At 43.3% G+C, this 20,943-nt stretch overlaps 2 protein-coding genes across 2 annotated transcripts in view; one reads left to right on the top strand and one right to left on the bottom strand.

Moving 5' to 3' along the window:
* The window catches only part of LOC124776049, a 392,161-nt gene that overhangs the window by 120,903 nt on the left and 250,315 nt on the right, over window positions 1-20,943 (bottom strand). The gene's annotated exons all lie outside the window — the stretch shown is intronic.
* LOC124775476 (methylosome protein 50-like) lies at window positions 1,444-2,604 on the top strand. Its single transcript, XM_047250309.1, is given in 2 exon segments — window positions 1,444-1,884; window positions 1,887-2,604. Coding segments are annotated over 2 exon segments (1,062 nt in total). The 5' UTR covers window positions 1,444-1,460; the 3' UTR covers window positions 2,525-2,604.

Genomic DNA, 20,943 nt, shown 5'->3' with positions numbered 1-20,943 from the left:
ATGACCATTGTAACAAAGCAATATATCCTGAAGTGATAGCGACCGGCGTAGCTGACGTGGGTACTTACAGAAATCATGCAACCTGTTGATGAGAGACTGAGCGAGGTGGCGCAGTGGTTAGCACACTGGACTCGCATTCGGGAGGACGACGGTTCAATCCCGCGTCCGGCCATCCTGATTTAGGTTTTCCGTGACTTCCCTAGATCGCTCCAGGCAAATGCCTCAATGGTTCCTTTGAAAGGGCACGGCCGACTTCCTTCCCTAATCCGATGAGACCGATGACCTCGCTGTTTGGTCTCTTCCCCCAAACAATCCAAAAATATTGATGAGAGGCAAGGCGGCTCACCGACATCAAACATCCCAATGGAAACAGAAAACTGTTACATCCGCATCGTTGTTCCTGGATCACCTTAAACGTAGTTTCTAACCAGACATTGAAACGGGTAGCCATATGGTACTGTACTATCAAATTTGCAACACTAAAATAAATTTCGGACGTAACTATCAAACTTTACAAAGTTTACGTCTGCAACGTAAATGAAATGTAGGATCAAATTCGTCGGTTCTTAATTGCAAAACCAGGCACATTTTATGTTTGTCGATTACTGCGCCATCTACCACGAATGTAAAACAATGGTGGACGTAAACCTTAAGTGTCCTTTTGGCGTAGAATACGAATATGCAATAAAAATGGCAGGTTTCCATTTGAAAATAGGAAACTGACCGCGACCGCGCAGAAAGGGTGGTTAGGATATGTCCATTTGCAGCACAGAGAGATGTCCGCTTTACTGATATTAGCTTTTCTCCTACAACATTTTTTTGTGCGATGCGGCGTTTTCGAGATATTTGTTTTAGTTGTTTCACGTTAAACAAACTCCCGGTGTATGTACTCGCCCTAAACAGCCTGGTCCGAGTTGAGGGCCACAGCATGCTGGCCCTGTGGTGGTCCACGCTAACGGTACACCGTCCGGTTTTAATCCGCCTCCAACAACTGAATTCGATGCACTCTCCGCTGCTAAGCGGACCACTTTCATTCATCGCCGCTGTGTTAACTGCGTCCATTACGCAGCGTTAGCGGGGGCACACATGTAAATACAACCGACGCAAGTGTTTAGCTCGCGAGGCCTCTCGGTTACTATGCGACATATAACAGCTGTTAACAATCTGCATGAGTTTTACATGGCAGCTGGTGCAAAGTGCAGGTGAGCCTTGTTTCACGACCGGATTGTCTGAGAGCCGACGAAGTATATATACTTGTCGTTGACGACACCTATATCACGTGTATGGTCAGTGGTTGGTAACTAAATATGAATGTGTATACACGAAGACGTTAATGGGTATGTTGGCAATACGGGTCGAGGGCATTTGTTACAAGCGGAAAGAGCATGTTTCGAATTTTGTAGCAGAAAAAAGAGGGATTGTTAAGTTTAGGTAGGTACTAGGTAGAGAACGTCTTGGAAATGGAGACAAACGTAGGACTGTACGAAGTAGAGCCTAATCGGAATGCTGAAGCTTATCGCAACTTGCAGCAAGAACCTGTTACAGGCATTGCAAAATATTTAGATATCATCGAAATTGCTGATGATGGATCTACGTTACTTGGATGTTCAGAATTAACGGGGCGGTTTTGGTGTGGCTCGCTGTGGTATTTTGAGGATGCAGAACTTACGCCAGATGTGTATAAATGTCTAGCAGGCGTGGATCGTGATACGGGTGTATGCGATGGGAAGTTCCTGCAAGATAAGTATAAAATTGTTGTTGGCGAAGACTCTGGTGTTATTCAAGTACTCGCCTTGATTGAATCTGAGAATAAAGATTCATTTCATTTTACATGCCTCGGGTCTGCTTGCGAGCATGATGATAGTGTTGCTCCCTTTCAACATTTAACGATAAGAAGAAGGTTGTTTCAGGAAGTTTTGATTTCAGTGTAAAGGTATGGGATATAGAGGCACTAGCTCCAGAACATACGTACAGCCCTGCTCACGCACATCATGTGACGTCAGTGACAACTAATCCTATGGACAGATGCCTTCTGGCATCAACTTCTCTTGATGGTACAGCACTATTCTGGGACACAAGGAAATCCCAACCATCTTCAGTTTTATTGAGGGATGTAGGGTTCACTTCAGTAGACTGGTGGCCACAAAAATCTGAGTTTCTTGTTGTTGGTTCCATAACTGGTGATATTTTTACTGTCGATGTTCGGCACCCAAAGCAACCTCTGGATGCATTGACTGTATTTAGCAGACCTGTCTATAAACTTAGGTTTTCCAATTGCCATGATCTGTTGGCAGCCTGTGCTGAAAGTACAGAAGTAAAAGTATTCGACTTTAAGAGCGACACAGCAACAGAAATCTATTCTGATGACCGTCACAAGGACTTTGTTCGTGGTATTGCATGGCATCAAAGGGACACATCATTTTACACCTGTGGATGGGATAAGCAGGTATTTCGCCATATTCCAAGTGAAGCTTCAGCAGAAATGGAAGCAAACGAAATTGGTGGAGATCGTGCCCTTTCTTAGGAAAGCTTTTCCTCCTCGAAAATTAATGTTATTAATTTTGAAGAATTTTTTAAAAATAAAGGATTTCTCTCAACTGGTAAAAAAAAAGTGTACGTTCGGTGATTAACAACTGGTACACTGCTCGCCTTGCAAATGCTGTTGTATAAAATTGTTAACGCCTCACTTTGCTTACTGCTGAGAGCTCCGTACTTGAGTATGAAGTAGATAGCTGGCCCTTGGAGGAAGGAGGCACATGCTAAAGCGTTCGACGTTAGCTCTTCAGTCGCACAGAGGAAATTGTGTTTATCAAAATATCTGGTGTTGATATCAAAAGTATAATAAATCATTTACGATTTTCACAAACTTTTTTGTTTGATGGTTTCTTAGTCGCTGGTACTCCTCCTTACAAATCTAACACCTATCATCAGCCAGCATCTGCAATATCAGATCGGATACGTCCTTCGGGACTGACTCTACCTATGCATAACACTGGACCGAGCGAGGTGGCGCAGTGGTTAGGCACTGGACTCGCATTCGGAAGGACGACGGTTCAATCCCGCGTCCGACCATCCTGATTTAGGTTTCCGTGATTTCCCTAAATCACTCCAGGCAAATGCCGGGATGGTTCAAATGGTTCAAATGGCTCTGAGCACTATGGGACTCAACTGCTGAGGTCATAAGTCCCCTAGAACTTAGAACTAGTTAAACCTAACTAACCTAAGGACACCACAAACATCCATGCCCGAGGCAGGATTCGAACCTGCGACCGTAGCGGTCTTGCGGTTCCAGACTGCAGCGCCTTTAACCGCACGGCCACTTCGGCCGGCGCCGGGATGGTTCCTCTGAAAGGACACGGCCGACTTCCTTTCCCATCCTTCCCTAATCCGATGAGACCGATGACCACGCTGTTTGGTCTCCTTCCCCAAACCAACCAACTTATGCATAACACTGAATCTTTCTCCATCTCCTTCTCGATTTCAGCTATACAGCTCTGCAAAAACCTACCCGTATCCTGCGACTTATCAAAAACCATTCCGCATTCAAGAAGATATTAAACTTTTGTGTGTTACCGTCGGTATACTTTCTCTCTCAAGATATTCCAGCTGTTTTCCGACTGTCCAACAGTGAAGCAGTATCACATCGTCAACAATATCCACGCTCTTTTCATACGAGTGTTTTTTGTTTACTTTCTCCCATCTATAATACATCCACATCTACATTTATACTCCGCCAGCCACCCAACGGTGTGTGGCGGAGGGCACTTTACGTACCACTGTCATTACCTCCCTTTTCTGTTCCAGTCGCGTATGGTTCGCGAGAAGAACGACTGATGGAAAGCCTCCGTAAAGTCTTGTAAATCCTGCTATCCTTATCACCTCACACTTCTCTGCAAAACTTGAGGGCGAGACAGATTAAGTAACGGTAAATATAAAGTACTAGGTATAAATGAATGAAACTGTAGAAGCATGTTGCCAAATGTCTCCCAGTCGGGCCCAGAAAGCTGGACGACAGATGGAGTGCAGTCATAGTGAATACAGCGCCAAATGGGGCTGGCCACGCAACACGAGACAGTTGAAGGAACGAAAAAAGACAGTCTTGTCAACCAGCGACTAGTTATGGTGCACTATGGCGGTGTTCTCCGTTACAAAATAGCCCAGAAAAATTTAGATGACTTCAAAGGGGAAGAATCATCGGGAAACTGGAAGAAGGACGAAGTGTGACGAGTGTACCCGAAAAGTTTGGTACTGCTTACAGCACTATTACACGGGGCCGGGGAGAATTCCGAAACACAAAAAATGGTTCAAATGGCTCTGAGCACTATGGGACTTAACATCTATGGTCATCAGTCCCCTAGAACTTAGAACTACTTAAACCTAACTAACCTAAGGACATCACACAACACCCAGCCATCACGAGGCAGAGAAAATCCCTGACCCCGCCGGGAATCGAACCCGGGAACCCGGGCGTGGGAAGCGAGAACGCTACCGCACGACCACGAGATGCGGGCTCCGAAACACAGGCACTACTGCCCGAAGGAGGGGAGGTTTTACTTTTTGTTTCTATCTATATACTCTGAATAAAGAAGGAACATCAGTTCACTGTCTCATGTACATCGAGGTCTGTATGGAGAACCATTCTGCCATTTGCCTGCAGTGACTGATCTGATCACTCGACACATAAGTCAGGCGGATTTTACGTCCGATTGTTCCACAAGTGAGTCGACAATCTCTGATTCATATTTTGAGGGCATGACGAGATAAGTAACAGAAATGTGGAACTGGTGCAGAAAATTAATTAAATTAGTAAAAAACAACGTAATACCAGTACACTGAAAACAAGAAATAGACGATTAATAAAAACTTTGTGTACTAGTGCTTGTGATAACTCCGAAGAAAGATCGAGTAGAAGCTGAAAGAGGATAAAAAAGAATGAAACTCAGTCGTAATCAAAAGTAAAATCTCAGTTTGCCTGAAACTGGAGTCGTTGCCACTTCTAAAGTTTAGGAGTAGTTAAACACATATTTATAAACCATCCATATAATGAAACAATCAAAGGCATGATACCTGATAGAACTATGAAGCACGAAAAAGGGGAATATAGTTAGGCGAACTAACGTATTAGGGCAATTGCTTAATTCTTCCTTGTAAGTAAGAAACTAGATAATGATAAAAAGTTAGGAGTCTGATCAGCAAGCAGCCAGACTATACGTGGATGCGAAAAGCTGAAGACTGTGATATGTAAAGCATCTGGAGATGTTTCTCTCCTACACGAGGTCACAGTTGCCGCTGATGATAAGGGTGACTCGTGTTATCTTATTCCCGTAATGCATCAGCGTGCGGAAACGAATCCCTGTTGATATAATTTGTTTCACTGCAAGTTCTGTTTACTCGTCAGACCAGTGGTGGTAATCCCTGAATTTATACATGCTCGTGCATCGTCTGTGCTATGCTTATTGCACATAGTATCGAAAGACTGATCCTAAAAGTTGTTGCAGTTGAATACAAGATCGGTTAATATCACGATAAGCTACTGCTCGAGGTCTTTTTTTTTTTTAAATTCATATCCTTATGTTGTCACAATAATATTAGCTGATAAACGGAATTCATAAGCTTCTCCTTTCATTAGAGTAGACGTACAGAATCCAGGAAGTGCTCGGTTATGTCTCGGGCTAAAGCAGACATACAAAGACGTAATAAGTCCCCAACTCAAGCACTGAGCCTTGGGAATAATACAAATTGGCGTGTTGCACCCCTGTACGAGCTTCTTCTGCAAGTAAATTAGTGGTACGTTCATTAAATTTGCCGTGAAATGTTTACCCCACACATTTCTTTCCATTGCCAAGTTGGTGATACCTTGATACAACATTCCTTTAATTAAATTGTGCACCACATTTCAAAAGCATCTATTCTCTTCTTGTTTGAAGTGCTTATATCCGTAATCCACTTCCGTACAAAGCTACACTCTGTATAAATATCTTCAGAAAAAGGCTTTCGATCATTTAAATTTATATTGGATGTTAAACAATGTGTCTTTTTCAGAAACGCTTTTGTACCTATTACCAGTTTGCATTTTATATCGTCTCGATTTTGGTCATCACCATATTGCCGCCAAAACAGCAAAAGTCATCGACTTCTTTTATTGTTTGATTTCCTAATCTGGTTCTATCAGAAGCAACTGATTTAATTTGAATACGTTCTATTATCCTTGTTTTACTCCTGTAGGTGTACATGTTCTTACCCCTTTTCAAAAAATAATCCTTTCCGTTCAACTGTTTCTTCCGAGTCCTTTGTTGTCTATGACGGAATTACTTTTTCATCGGCAACCCTCAAAGCTTTTATTTCTTCTCCCTGATCTTTAATCTCATTTTCAAACTTATCGTTGGGTTTACCGTTTTCTCAAGTTCTCATAACGTGTCTAGTATATACCTGTATGATATGGGTAACAGTGACAGTGTTTTACCAGTTCTACTCTTCACTCTCCGTCTCTCTCACACTCATATAGCCCCCCCCCACACACACACAACATTTAACAGCTGTGTACTGATAAGTCAGAACAAAATAATAAAGAGAAAGATTGTCCTTTGGTCATCACTTTGTAATGTAACACACTTCATAGCATGTGTCAATCTCTGAATATTATTGAAAAATGTTTATTACTGAATATATTAAACAAATGGCATATGTTTCTTGATCATAAATGTATCCCTAAATGTTTAAATGTTTTCCCTGAAAAAAACTGTCAGATGTAGCGTCATTTGAGCCAGACTATAGTTTTCTGTTCTGCTCTCTTCTATCTACTTTCGTATGATGGAACTGCTGTGAAGATAAAACGAGAACACTAGCTCAAGGCGCGGCCGTTGAGGCCGAGCGGTTCTAGGCGCTTCAGTCTGCTTAAGTAGTTCTAAGTTCTAGGGGATTAATGACCTCAGATGTTAAGTCCCATAATGCTCAGAGCCATTTGAACCATTTGAATACTAGCACAAGGAAGATCCAATAACAAAGGATCGATGCCCAAGACGCTGCACTGAAATGCTAAAGGATAAGTTCCCTCACATTGTTCCACTTGTGTGCCTATTAAAGTTGTTGTGCTCAGATATTTTAGGCTACCAAATAATCAAAACTTCCTCGGAAAATGCAATAGAGATTGTCAAAACGGTAAAACACAGCCACATTTTACAAGCAGTGTTCGATGAAATATCAGGTGAAAAAGAATTCACATATATGATTTCACTGAAGTTCCCAGGATGGACAATATGAGGGAGCCATATTTTTTGTCTTGAAAGGTTGCAGTCAAATAAAGTTTTCTTACAAAACCTAGTTGCAAACAAAATGGCGCAGTTATACATGCAGCCTGAAATAAAGAAGAGAGTTCTGGATGATGATGCTTTCTGGGCAAGAGTTGAGAAAACGATAGATGTCATGAGCCGAATTGTTCATTTGATTACAGCTGTAGGGTTAAGTGAGCCTCAAGTTCGCAAAATAGCCACAGACTTCAATAAGTTGGTAGAAGTTCTCACTGAGAAACTACGGTCCTCTCCTCTGCAGTCAGCACAATAAAAATCAATCTTATCTAAATTCCAAGCTGGGAAGGCATTCGTTGTGTCTTCTATCCATCTTGCAGCTAATCTTCTTGATCCGGCAGCACAATGTAGTAACTCGAAGCCTGTCGAGATGCTTGATGCAATAAGCTTTGTTTGTGGCACAGCAAAGAACAATGGACTAAATGTTAGTTAAGTTAGAGTCAACTTGGCTGATTATAGGGAAAACAAAGTATTTGGCCCGTACAGTTTCTGTGGGAAGGAGTGAAGTTGACAACTCCCTTTCCCTACCACAATTCTCACTTGATCCTTCCATTTCATATGGCTTTGCAACTTTCCGCCGAGCTATTTAAAGAACATGATTGTTTCAAGCAGGGCATTATTAATGCTGTATCCGAACATTACGGATTTGCTTTTTTGCTACTCATTCACAATAACTCACATTTCCTCAGTTAGAGCTATCTGCCATTGGTCACTTCAATTACAAATTTTGTCTAAATCAGTATGAAACCTATTCCCACAAAAGGTCTTGGATTATGAATTGGAAATGTTGTGCACGACACCTAACGTTCATCATTGTATTGTGCATAACTTTTTTATAAAATGAGCCCGTAGCCTGTATGAATTGTTAAAGGGGCGTCACAAGAAGCCTATGGATGTGGGACTTTCATTTTGCTGTAGCAATTTTGACGTTACGCAATCGTCAAGTATAAATGATTGGTACCATGTCATGGCAAAGACATAAGTTATAATTAATGGTAACTTTGTTTGGGGGAAGTCCCACTTTACAACAATGGAAGCAATTGATGTTATTTCAGAAGACACCAGTTATTTATGCTTGACAATGGCGTAATGCGCGAAATAACTGAACTTCAACAACCATAAGAGCAATATGGCATCATTTCTACTAATTATACGTGTTACCTGTTGCCCTGTTGTTTCAGTATTATCTTGTTTGATTTACTACGGGCTTTGTATGTACTTGCACATAATATATCACTTAATATAATGCTTGGTATTTACTTATGTGAATACTGAAAAAAGAACATCGTTGCCCATCGGCAAAGATATGAACTGTATTTTGTTTTATTCGAAATATCGCTAAGAACTTTTTAAATTGACGGTTTGCAATTGGGATAAATTTTTTCACACGTATTTTCATGCCCGTCATCGTCTGAGATCCACGAAAACATTTTAGAAACTACTGAATGCATCTCTTTTTTCTAGACAACAGGAAGCAACGAATGCGAGTGGTTTGCATGGACAAATCCTGCGTGGAGTGTGCACTGGTTGTATTTGCAGAGCGGATTCACCATTCATTTATTATTACGGCCACTAACACCACAATCGGATATTTATAGCAGTTGTAACGTTTCAGTTTGGAGAAACAATTTACAGTTGTCGATTTCTGTTTCATTCGTAGTTTAGGACCTACAGAGGAGAAAGCATAAAATACGCTTAATGATGACACCCCCTCGAGGTCAAAGGCGCTCATCGTAAAACATTCCAAACGTTAGGAGAGTAAAAAAAAAAAGTGCCCTCTCTCAAGGTAGTCCTATTTGGGACAACACCTCTAAACGAGGATCTGTTGTCGTAAAACAGTAAACAGAGACCTCAACATGTACTAACAGGAAGCTGAAAGGTATTCCTTGTCGCGGCGGTCATCGGTGGTCCACGTCTCAAGGAGAACAGGGCAACGGCTGGTGCAGCCCTGTATCGCGCAAGGACGTGGAGACTCTTCTCGCGGAAGACGACTTTATCGGTGGATGTAGAGACGATTGTAAAAATTTCGTCCGTAAATCGGAAAGCGCCGTGGCTCGCAGTTCTGTCATGAATTTCTACCTAAAGGACAAACGCAGAAGGAGACGGGAGGGAAAGGAGCGTTTTACGACTTCGCGCTACATAGGAGAGCATCGACCAGTTTCGGCGCGAGTCCTTCAAAAGTTTATCACCGAAAGTCTAGCTGAGGGCGGGAGACAAGAAAAAAAAAGAAAAAAACTTGGGGGAATTGGGGGAGGGTGTGGGAGGGAGGAGACGATTCCCGCCGTAAATCAGCGCGAAACGCGAGGCGGCCAGTTTCAATTTGCGAGAGAGCTCACCTCTTTCTGCCTCGCCGCATCCCTCTCTCTTTTTCCCCTTTTCTCTCTTTTTTGTATCCTGCCGCCCGTAAAACACACGCAAGCCGCGCCGCACGCACAGTGACCGCCGCCGCCAACACCATCTGGTGTCGGTGGCGCTTACCGCGGTCGCCCGCCGGAAGCCCAGCTTCCTGACGAATTAACTGCGTCAATCAGCCGCCGGCCAACACACTACGGCGCTCGCAATCAATAGGCGGGGTACAGCCGTGCACCTGAACGTGTGTGTGTGTGTGTGTGTGTGTGTGTGTGCTGCAACTGTGGCGCTCCGCTGCGCGAGTTGTCGGCGCCGCCCCCACTGTGCTAAGTCTCTCGCCGCATCCGGTCCCGGCTGACACCTCTCTACAAGCGCCAACGGCGCGCCTCCCGCAATCGCGCCCCCAGCAGAGCCCATCGGCAAACAGGCGCCCAGATACACGCCGGGGTCCAAACACACACACACACACGGGGTGCCCGTCCGCCCGGTATGGATCTGCAATACTACGGCCCCCGCGGAGCCTCTGCTCGGCCAGTTCTCACTGCCTCTGCGGCGCAACTTCCTCTGCGGTCTGCGTTCACCAAAGTCGTATTTCGGGCGTGTACGCTGCCCTCGGTCCGACAGCCGTTCGCACAAACACGACGTTCCAGTAGCTGACTTCGTCACTCATACTGAGAAGGGAACTGCGCCTGGTGGTCATCAAAGATTTCATATAAATTCGTGGTTTACAATCTGTGCTTGGCCAGAAATGAAAGTGACAAAAGAAGGAGATCCAGATGGTCAAGGGTTTAGCAATAAAAAACTGACCAGATGCGAGGAAGACACGTACACTGAGGGTTCCGTAGAAACTTAGTTATGTATATCGACAGTTCATCCATTCCGGGAATCGAGGATATTGAGATTTTTACTTGTTATCGACATTAATACTGGCAATACATTGGTTCCAGACTTTTGAGAAAGTTTCATTTTCATAACTTTTGTTCTTTCAGGCCCGCAGTGCAAAATATGTCTTCTAATAAGATAAGCAATACGAATATCAGCCAGCTACACTGATCTTCAAGTGCTTTTTTATTTTATAAATCATTCACGATGATCTCACTTCGGCATACTGCCATCATCACGTGCTCTGTGAATACACAAGTAAGTAATGGTCTTAAAATAAAGGTCCGTAACTATGATGAGAAAAGTTATATAACATCGTTAGCTGTTTTTACGTTACATGTAATATCGTTCCTTTCATGTCGTATCCTTTTTCAGAACGGTTAGCTTCTCCTTAGATGTGCACTAGAGCTGTACACCTGATTTAGGTGGTTTTTATTTATGCTTTTTTTCTCTTGACACCTTGGATGCAGTGGATCATTACATGTTTACAATTACCATTATAAATGACTAATGCGCAGAAAATTTGTTTTCTATTACTTTAATTTCAATTCTGAAGTCGGATAACAAATGACAAAAGAAATATTTTTTCCTGTATGATATACACTCCTGGAAATTGAAATAAGAACACCGTGAATTCATTGTCCCAGGAAGGGGAAACTTTATTGACACATTCCTGGGATCAGATACATCACATGATCACACTGACAGAACCACAGGCACATAGACACAGGCAACAGAGCATGCACAATGTCGGCACTAGTACAGTGTATATCCACCTTTCGCAGCAATGCAGGCTGCTATTCTCCCATGGAGACGATCGTAGAGATGCTGGATGTAGTCCTGTGGAACGGCTTGCCATGCCATTTCCACCTGGCGCCTCAGTTGGACCAGCGTTCGTGCTGGACGTGGAGACCGCGTGAGACGACGCTTCATCCAATCCCAAACATGCTCAATGGGGGACAGATCCGGAGATCTTGCTGGCCAGGGTAGTTGACTTACACCTTCTAGAGCACGTTGGGTGGCACGGGATACATGCGGACGTGCATTGTCCTGTTGGAACAGCAAGTTTCCTTGCCGGTCTAGGAATGGTAGAACGATGGGTTCGATGACGGTTTGGATGTACCGTGCACTATTCAGTGTCCCCTCGACGATCACCAGTGGTGTACGGCCAGTGTAGGAGATCGCTCCCCACACCATGATGCCGGGTGTTGGCCCTGTGTGCCTCGGTCGTATGCAGTCCTGATTGTGGCGCTCACCTGCACGGCGCCAAACACGCATACGACCATCTTTGGCACCAAGGCAGAAGCGACTCTCATCGCTGAAGACGACACGTCTCCATTCGTCCCTCCATTCACGCCTGTCGCGACACCACTGGAGGCGGGCTGCACGATGTTGGGGCGTGAGCGGAAGACGGCCTAACGGTGTGCGGGACCGTAGCCCAGCTTCATGGAGACGGTTGCGAATGGTCCTCGCCGATACCCCAGGAGCAACAGTGTCCCTAATTTGCTGGGAAGTGGCGGTGCGGTCCCCTACGGCACTGCGTTGGATCCTACGGTCTTGGCGTGCATCCGTGCGTCGCTGCGGTCCGGTCCCAGGTCGACGGGCACGTGAACCTTCCGCCGACCACTGGCGACAACATTGATGTACTGTGGAGACCTCACGCCCCACGTGTTCATGTATTCATGTCCAAAGAAACTTTGCATCTTTATCAGAATACCACAGCCACAGCAATATCGTATTTGTCTTCCGATACCGGGCAAGCAACTTTCAAGCACTATGTCTGACGTGTACGGGAATATGCATAATGGATGGACCAGTACAGGACGTAGACGCATGGTTCACCACATGTGGGAGTTTTGGTCAGACCGTGAGTAGTGCACGGATAACCAAATGGTAAGGCGACCGCTCGCGATAAGCGGGAAATCCGGGTACGTGTCCCGGTACGCCTCGAATTTTCAATGTCGTCATTCCATTCTACAGTTGATGGTTGCCCTTATTCGCAATTGCGAATACATTTAATGTACTTCATAATGGCTATAGTCGCCGCAGTGCCCGTTCCTGTATGTCCAAAGGAAATTTGCATCGTAATCAGAATAACATAGCCACTGCAATATCGCAAATACCCGTATGGTTGAAACGGCCATGTTCTATTACCTGCTCTGTCCTTATCCAATATGAGTTTTCACTCTGTATCTGTGGACTCTAATGACATATACATATATATATATATATATATATATATATATATATATAAGTAATAAATTATCTCAGAACCTTCTGTCGAAGTCGCGACCTTGCGAATATGCTCCGTACTACAGCGGATTTCAGGAAATTTATTATAAGAAGTAATTATTTCTGGTAATTGGTTAACTTTTTTGAGGAAGCTACCACACAAAATAAACACTAACGATAAGCAAAAGTTGTGACTTTAGCTAGGAGAGTGATCTCCATTTCATGTCAAATTCCAACAGAATTGCGCCCTAGCATGAGTTATCAATGCGCTACAGTACAAGTAGCAAGTAATACCGACAGAATTCCACGTTATTATCACGTACTTTTTTCATTTGCAACATAATCCGCAAACTGCCTAACGGTATGTGACGTAGGATACTTCTTGTATCACTAAACGTTCCTCCTCCCCCCCCCCCCCCCTTTTCCTGTTCCATTTGCAAATGGTGCGTAGAAAGAGTGACTGCCCGTAAGCCTCTGTATTACCTCGAATTTTCTCGTCGTGGTCATTTTGCAAGATGTATGGGAGAAAGCCATATGTTGTACGGCTCTTACCGGAAAGTGCTCACCCAAAATTTCAATAGTTAACTTCTCCTTGATGCACCACGCCTCTCTTGTAAAGTCTGTCACTGGAGTGTGTTGAGCTTTTCCGCAACGCTCTCGCGCCGACTAAACTAACTCGTGACGAAAAGTGCCTATCTTCGTTGGATCCTCTCTATCTCTTCTATCAGTCCTAACTTGTAAGGGTCCCATGTTGGTGAACAATAATCGACACTCGGTCGAACAAACACCTTGTAAGCCACCTCCTTCCTGAATGAGCTACATACCCTTAAAATTCTTCCTATGAATCTCAGACTGATATATGCTTTTCCTACTATTTGTTTTTTGTGGTTATTCCACTTAAGGTCGCTCTGGCTAGTTACGGTAGATTCTGTTTCCAGAAATTTTTCGTCGATAGTGTGGTTGTACAGAAGTGGATTTCTTTTCCTCTGTATGCGACAAACGTTACATTTACAGTATTTACGTTCAGGATCAATTGCCAGAGTCTGCACCATTCATCAAACTTCTGCAGGTCATTCTGCAAATACATTCTGTCTTCTGGCATTGCTATTTCATTACAGACAACCGCAACAGTATTAAAGAGCCTCCGACGCTTAATATTAGATCACTCATATGCACTGTAACCAGTAGCGGTCCTATCTCACTTTCTTGGGGTACTCCCGAAATTATCTTATCGGTCTATTTTGTTCTTTTAAGAGCGACGAGTTGAGCTCTATCTAAAAGGAAGTCTTGAATCCAGTCGCGATACTCGGTAACTTCGTTTTTTTTTCCTTTTTTTCACTAATTGCCAGTGCAGCACCTGTCAAATTCCATACTGAAATCAAGGAAACGTCATCCACCTAAGCACCGTTGTCTAGAGCGCTATGGATCTCGTGGAGGAGCACAGCGAGCTGAGTTTCGCAACAACTTTGTCTGCGGAGTGCATGATGATTCTTTTACAGGAGATTTTCGTTCTCCAAAATCGACATAATTGTCGAGAATTAAACATGTTCCATAACAGATTGATGTCAACGACGTAGGCCTATGAATACGTGCGTACGTCATACGATCTTCCTTAGAAAAGCAAATGACATGCGCTTTCCCAGTCACTAGATACTCTTCGTTGTTTCAGTGATCCGCGATAAGCTGCTACTAGAAGGGGAGCAAATTCTTTCGCATAAACTTTGTAAGAGTCTAATAGATAGCCGGCCGGATTGGCCGAGCGGTTCTCGGCGCTTCAGCCTGGAACCGCGCGACCGCTACGGTCGTAGGTTCGAATCCTGCCTCGGGCATGGATGTGTCTGATGTCCTTAGGTTAGTTAGGTTTAAGTAGTTCTAAGTTCTAGGGGACTGATGACCTCAGATGTTAAGTCCCATAGTGCTCAGAGCCATTTGAACAATTTTTTCTTATAAGTATCTCATCGAGTAACGACGCTTTCCACTACTAAGGAATTGTATTGTAGTTGCTTTACTGTTCCACGATCGGTTAGCTCATTGTCTGCCATTTTAATGTTCGTGCGATGACCGAAAGGAGGGATCGTGTTACGATCTTCCATGGAGAAGCAATTTCGGAAGACTGCATTCAGTATTTCGGCCGCTTACTGAATTTACATAAGAACAAAACCTCTTTGGGTTTTCTCTCAGATCGGCTGACAAAATTTTAATTTCAGAGTCCCTGAATGCTCCTCGCATTGCTCTCCTCGCGCTCATTTTCGCTTCGTTCATGTTTTGTAAATCATCTAGGTTGTGACTATTGCCGAATCTGTGATGAAACTCTCTTTATTTCCGTACAGCTAAAGAAAATTATCTCTTTTCTGGACAGGATTTCCAGTTATCATCCCAAGAAGAAGAAACAATGTGATGCCGGGAAGCTCATGAACAATTGATCCAATCATGTCTCCGTGAAAAGTGAAAAAACATTCCAGAAGCCTACTGCATTAAATGGATATTGCCTTGATATTTACGGACAACTACACGGAGAATGTTGCAACGAACCCGCTACTTTTTTCAGAAGCTCTAGTTGTTGCCGGTAGAATTCACTTTCTCTTCCTTAGGGGAGTAACGTCATACAATGGAAATTACTGCCGTGGTCTCACGCGTGTCATTCCATAAGACAGTCAGTCGGAATTAAATGCAATTATCCATTTCATCCTTCACAACCATCATTCACATTTTTTGAAAAGTGTCTTATGATTGGAGACTCTCGGGAAACTTCACAGTTAGAGCTACCGTGGAACGTGACGAAGAGGCTCCTTCCGCCGTTCGCTACCGCAAGAATGAGGACTCTACTTCCTCTGGGCCGAGAATTTACTGTCGTGGAGTGTGGAAAGTCTTACGAATACGGAACCAAGCAACTGGCTGTTCATAGGTTGAGAATGGGAAAGAGACAATAACTGATGTATGATTTCGACTAGATACTTTGTGCAAAAGTTGGATGAATTTAGAAACAAATAACGGCAAAGGTAATGAAGCGCGTGTATCCTACTGCATCAAAAGTAGTTTCGAGGGTCAATATTTCAAGTTACGGCAAATCGCAATGTGTGACAAATTCCTAATTCATCACAAAAGTGAAAGAATGGGACTCAAATGTTGCTTTACCAAAGAAGGTCCAGGAGCAGTGTCCCACTTTAATTCTCTTACCACCACAAGTGTGTGTCACTGGCATTGAGAAACAGATGAAACAGCTAAGACTGAACAAAGCTCCAGGGCCCTGTGTAATGGCTATAATGTTCTACAGAGGATTTGCGGCTGTCCTAGCTAGGCAATCTTTCAACCACTACAACTCCATAGAACAATAAACTGCTCTCAGTGCTTGGTGAAACACAAGTCACACCCGTCCACAGTAAGGTTTGTGGAAGTGACTGACAAAGCTACCATCCGACACCATTAACATCTAACTGGTGTAGAATCTTATTACATATTCTGAGCTCAAACGAGTGAGGTATCTCGAGCACAATCCATGCTATCCGCCATGGATTCTGTAAACAACATTAACTAGAAACTCAGATCACGCTTTTCTCGCTTTTCATGAAAGCACTAGATCGAAGCAGTGAGGCACATGCAGTATTTCTTGACTTCCGAAAAGAATTTGACTCAGTGCTACACTAACGAGCAAAATTTTGAACTTGGTTGAAGACTGATTGGGTGGAGAATCATTGACACATGTAGCAGTAACGTCAGGCGTACCCATGGTGGCGCATTGGGACGGTTGCTGTTCATGTATATGAATGACCCGGTGGACAGTATCACTAGTAACCTCAAACTTTTAGCGTCTGACGCATTGTCTGACTAAAGCTGCCCACATAGTCAATCAGTTCTTGATAAGATCTCAAATTGGCGCAAATATCAATAATCAGTTTTAAATGTTCAGATATGCAATATTTTGCGCTTGACAAAATGGAAAAAAATTTAGTGACGTACGACTAAAAAACAATGAATTGCTGCTGGTATCAGTCATCTTGAGATCTTAGGTTCAGTCATAGGTGCAGCAGGTCGAAGACTTCGGTAAACGGCTTTTACACTGGGAAAATGCAATCAGTCTACAAAATCTGGCATACATAACACTCGTCCAGCTCATCCTAGATTTCGATGAAGCGTACAGGGCCCAAACCAAACAGGACTAACAGGAGATATTATATGTATACACAGACAGACAGCATGAACGGCAACAAATTTATTTAATCCACGTGTCGGCGTCTAAATTGGCATACGATTGAAGATAAATGTCAACAGACCTGAGAAAAGCAAATTGCAAGGTTCAAAGAAACCGTGTCAAGTGAGGAATCTAGGGATATACTACACTACACTGAAACTGAAGGACGAAAGTAACTTTCGAGTAGTGTAACATTAGCAAGTAACATAGCTAGATGATACTTGGATGACACGTAGCGGTTCTAGGCGCTTCAGTATGGAACCGCGCAATCGCTACGGTCGCAGGTTCGAATCCTGCCTCGGGCATGGATGTGTGTGATATCCATAGGTTAGGTAGGTTTAAGTAGTTCTAGGGGACTGATGACCTCAGATGTAAAGTCCCATATTGCTCAGAGGCATTTGAAACATTTTGCAATTATTGTCCTTTAATGGAAGCATCATTTCTGTTCGTGTTATTGTGCATCTATTTGAGTTATCTCATGTACAGTATTGTAGCCGTTCTTTGTCTATGGTCAAAATTTCATCAATATATGTTACTTTGACGCATTATGCGAAAGCTACTTTTGTCCTCAGCTTTTGCACACCACAGTAATACATTCGCCCTGTCGTCAGTTTTCCGGGGATTAAAGCGTTAAGTAATGTGACATGTAGCCTGATTTGTACGTAGAGTGAATAGCAATTTCCGGTTTTAAATGTGTATGTTCTGGATTATTATTTTTTTTTTCAGTTATCCATACAGGTTCGAGTCCGCATTAACTCGGATAGTCGGGAGCATGCTCACAACAACAAAACAAAGAGAGCGAGGGAAAAAAAAAGAAAAACACTGTACAACACGTTGCGTATAGGCTCGCGCAGGTATCCGCGGAAACAAAATTTATTAATCACCACGTATACAGGGGTATTTAAGTAGTCATACCGCTCGCGCTCCATACACGAATGGACCGGAAATGAAACCGTAATATGCGGTAACATGGGAGGTACCATCCGCCACGTATTCACAATGATGTGTAGGGCCGAGATGTACACGTAAAGAACGCGGAATTTTACCTCTCTACAGTGAATTCACTCATTATGTGCGGCACTGAGAGATTTAGCGAACACTAGAGAGGTTCACACGTAAAAGCGTACGTGCTGCTCCTCTCCACACCCTATCGGTTACTCTCTTTTGAATCGGCGACCTGGGAACTTCGCGCAATAAACATCTGCCACTACAAAAACCGGCCGCTTTGTCGTGGCAGTGCTCCATTCGCACCGACTGCTGGTGCGTACCTCTCATCGATACCGCGCAAAAAGCTTTGGACTACCGAGGTAAACAAAAAAAGAACACAAGCAAGTAACAAATGCCGTGAATCTCCCATCGATTGTCCCCACCGGCCGACCCGCTGAAAACTACAGCGCAGGTACGTCCGCTGCGGGGCAGCTCGCGCGGGCTACCGGAGAGAGAGGGTATGTACTCGTCGGGCGTGGCCCGCTACGCAACGCGTGCTGACGTCACTGGATGTGCGTGTGTGTCGTGACGTCACGCAGAATATCGCTTGATGTACTACTATAGTATGCTCTTTGCATGTCCCGCTATTTTGTGGTGGTACATTTCGTACTCCCTTTTCCAAATTACTCGACCGCCATCACTACACGCACAGCCGCTAAGTTCGTCATGGGTTTTACCAGTCTGTCAATGAGTGGCTATGCAGGACGAAGGAGGGGGGGGGGGGGGAGAGGGACGGTAGGTGGTGACATGTGCTCGTTTGAGGAAAGTTATTTCAACATGAGGGTGATGTCCCCGTTTCAATGCACTTTGAACGAGTAACAGAGATAAGGTGAATGTATCATGTGGAATGATGCAGTGTTCTCCAAAGACCATAAGCACATCAAGAGAAAAAAAAGAAACGTAACCTAAAAATGGTTCAAATGGCTCTGTGCACTATGGGACTTAACTGCTGAGGTCATCAGTCCCCTAGAACCTAGAACTACTTAAGCCTAACTAACCTAAGGACTTCACACACATCCATGCCCGAGGCAGGATTCGAACCTGCGACCGTAGCGTTCGCGCGGTTCCGGACTGAAGCGACTAGAACCGCTCGGCCACTCCGGCCGGCAAACGTAACCAACGCGACGCTTCGATGGCTTATGCTTTATTCTGGATGATTACAAAAAAAAAAAAACTAGAAAAAAAGGAAAAAGAGACAAAAACCTGGAAGCGAAGGCAATGGATACCAAAATTTAATTATATAAAAATGAATCGGTAAAGAGTTTACAGGGAACGTGAAACTGCTTATGCAGTTACAGTAAAGACGTTGAAACACAAAAATAAATATTAAATTAATTTGCTGTATAGACATAATGGACAGGGACATGAAAGAGTGGTGTACTGAAAATGCAGTGCTATACTCTGAATACACCAAGGACTCGAATGAGTTGGACAAAATGAGAGCAACACACCCACGTAGTTTCGTAATGACACTCATACGCCACGAGTTAGACGGAATAACTATTTCCTTTAAATGTAGGCTATGAGCAGCAGACTAAGCGGGGTAGGACAGTGATTACCACACTTGACTCGCACGGTTCACACCTGCGTTCACCCATCCTGATTTACGTTTTCCGTGATTTCCCTAAATCGGTTAAGGCAAATGTCGGGATGGTTCCTTCGAAAGGGCAAGACCGTTTTTCTTCTCCATCCTTCCCTAATCCGAGTTCGTGCTCCGTCACTAATGACGTCGTTGTCGACGGGACGTTAAACACTAATCTCCCTCCCTATTAGAGTACGAAAAATTTTATCCTTTCAACAAGAAATTAGTGATTTTCTACTGAAGTCTGTTTCATCGATAAAAACCTATTCGTGCAGTATGAAGTGACATGGGGAAGAAAAAACGTGTAAAGTTCAAAATAGGAATGTAAAACGACCGACTTTTAATAACTAGGAGGCTCGGGAGATATTGTAAGGTCAATACAAAGGAGGCAAAGAACAAGACTCTTATGCTACGAGGCTTTTCTGTACCACTGTTTGGGAGTCTCAGTTTGGCGAAACAAAAGAAAAATATCTAATGAACACCGCAGCGCGCTACTACATTTGTAAATAGTGGTTTGAATCACCAAGAGAGATCCTTGGACATGTCGAGACATCTTACAAGGGGATGTCTCAAAGCTAACAGTACTATTAGAAAAGATGAAAGAACCAATAACCAATACAAACTAGAATACTGTTTTATTTTTAACACGTTTTTGTTAGGTCGTTGTCTTATCTTGTTTGTTCAGCACAGATTTTATAGTTGATTTTAAAGTAACTTTCCGATGAGCCCTTTCATACACTCAACACTAAAAATCAGAAAATAATTATTTAAATAAAAAACCTTTTAATGTCATAAGTTTTCAAAACGGACTGAAAGATATAAAGTAATTTCTCGTAGCTCTATATAGACTCTTGAATCCTTAATGATGGTCTTGAAAATTTGTGCTTGTGAATTTTTAGTGGCTATGACAATACTTGTAAAATTTAAAACGAAGAAAATACGACTCATGCAACAGATAACAGTAAGGAGTGTAGGGATTAGCTATTGTTGAGAAAAATCACACAATTAATATCATTTGCAGTACAATAAAATTGTTAGTGACTCGTGTAAACCAATCATGCATCAGTTACCTAGTGCATGCGCTCCAAGGTTTTCGTTTTAAATTTTACAGACATTGCCACCGCTATTAAAAATTTATAGGGAAAAAATTTCGGAACTATCTGTATGCGGCTAGGGCAGATTACTTTATACTTTTCAGTCCGTTTTAAAAACGTGTTACATTAATAAATTTTTATATTAGTAATTCTAACATACCTGGCACCAAGTCATTCGCTCCAGTGTTATGGGGACAGTATCGACGAGTGTCTGCACTCTGCAGCACTATGTTCCGTTCCAGGGTTTGCAACTAACACGTTACATGAGGATGGTCATTGGAAATACCACCCGCCCAACTGATGGTTCTGGAGTTCGTACCTTGT

The sequence above is a fragment of the Schistocerca piceifrons genome, chromosome 2, assembly GCF_021461385.2.
Source record: "Schistocerca piceifrons isolate TAMUIC-IGC-003096 chromosome 2, iqSchPice1.1, whole genome shotgun sequence".
In the NCBI taxonomy this organism is placed as follows: domain Eukaryota; kingdom Metazoa; phylum Arthropoda; class Insecta; order Orthoptera; family Acrididae; genus Schistocerca; species Schistocerca piceifrons.
This window is presented reverse-complemented; position numbering and strand designations above follow the sequence as displayed.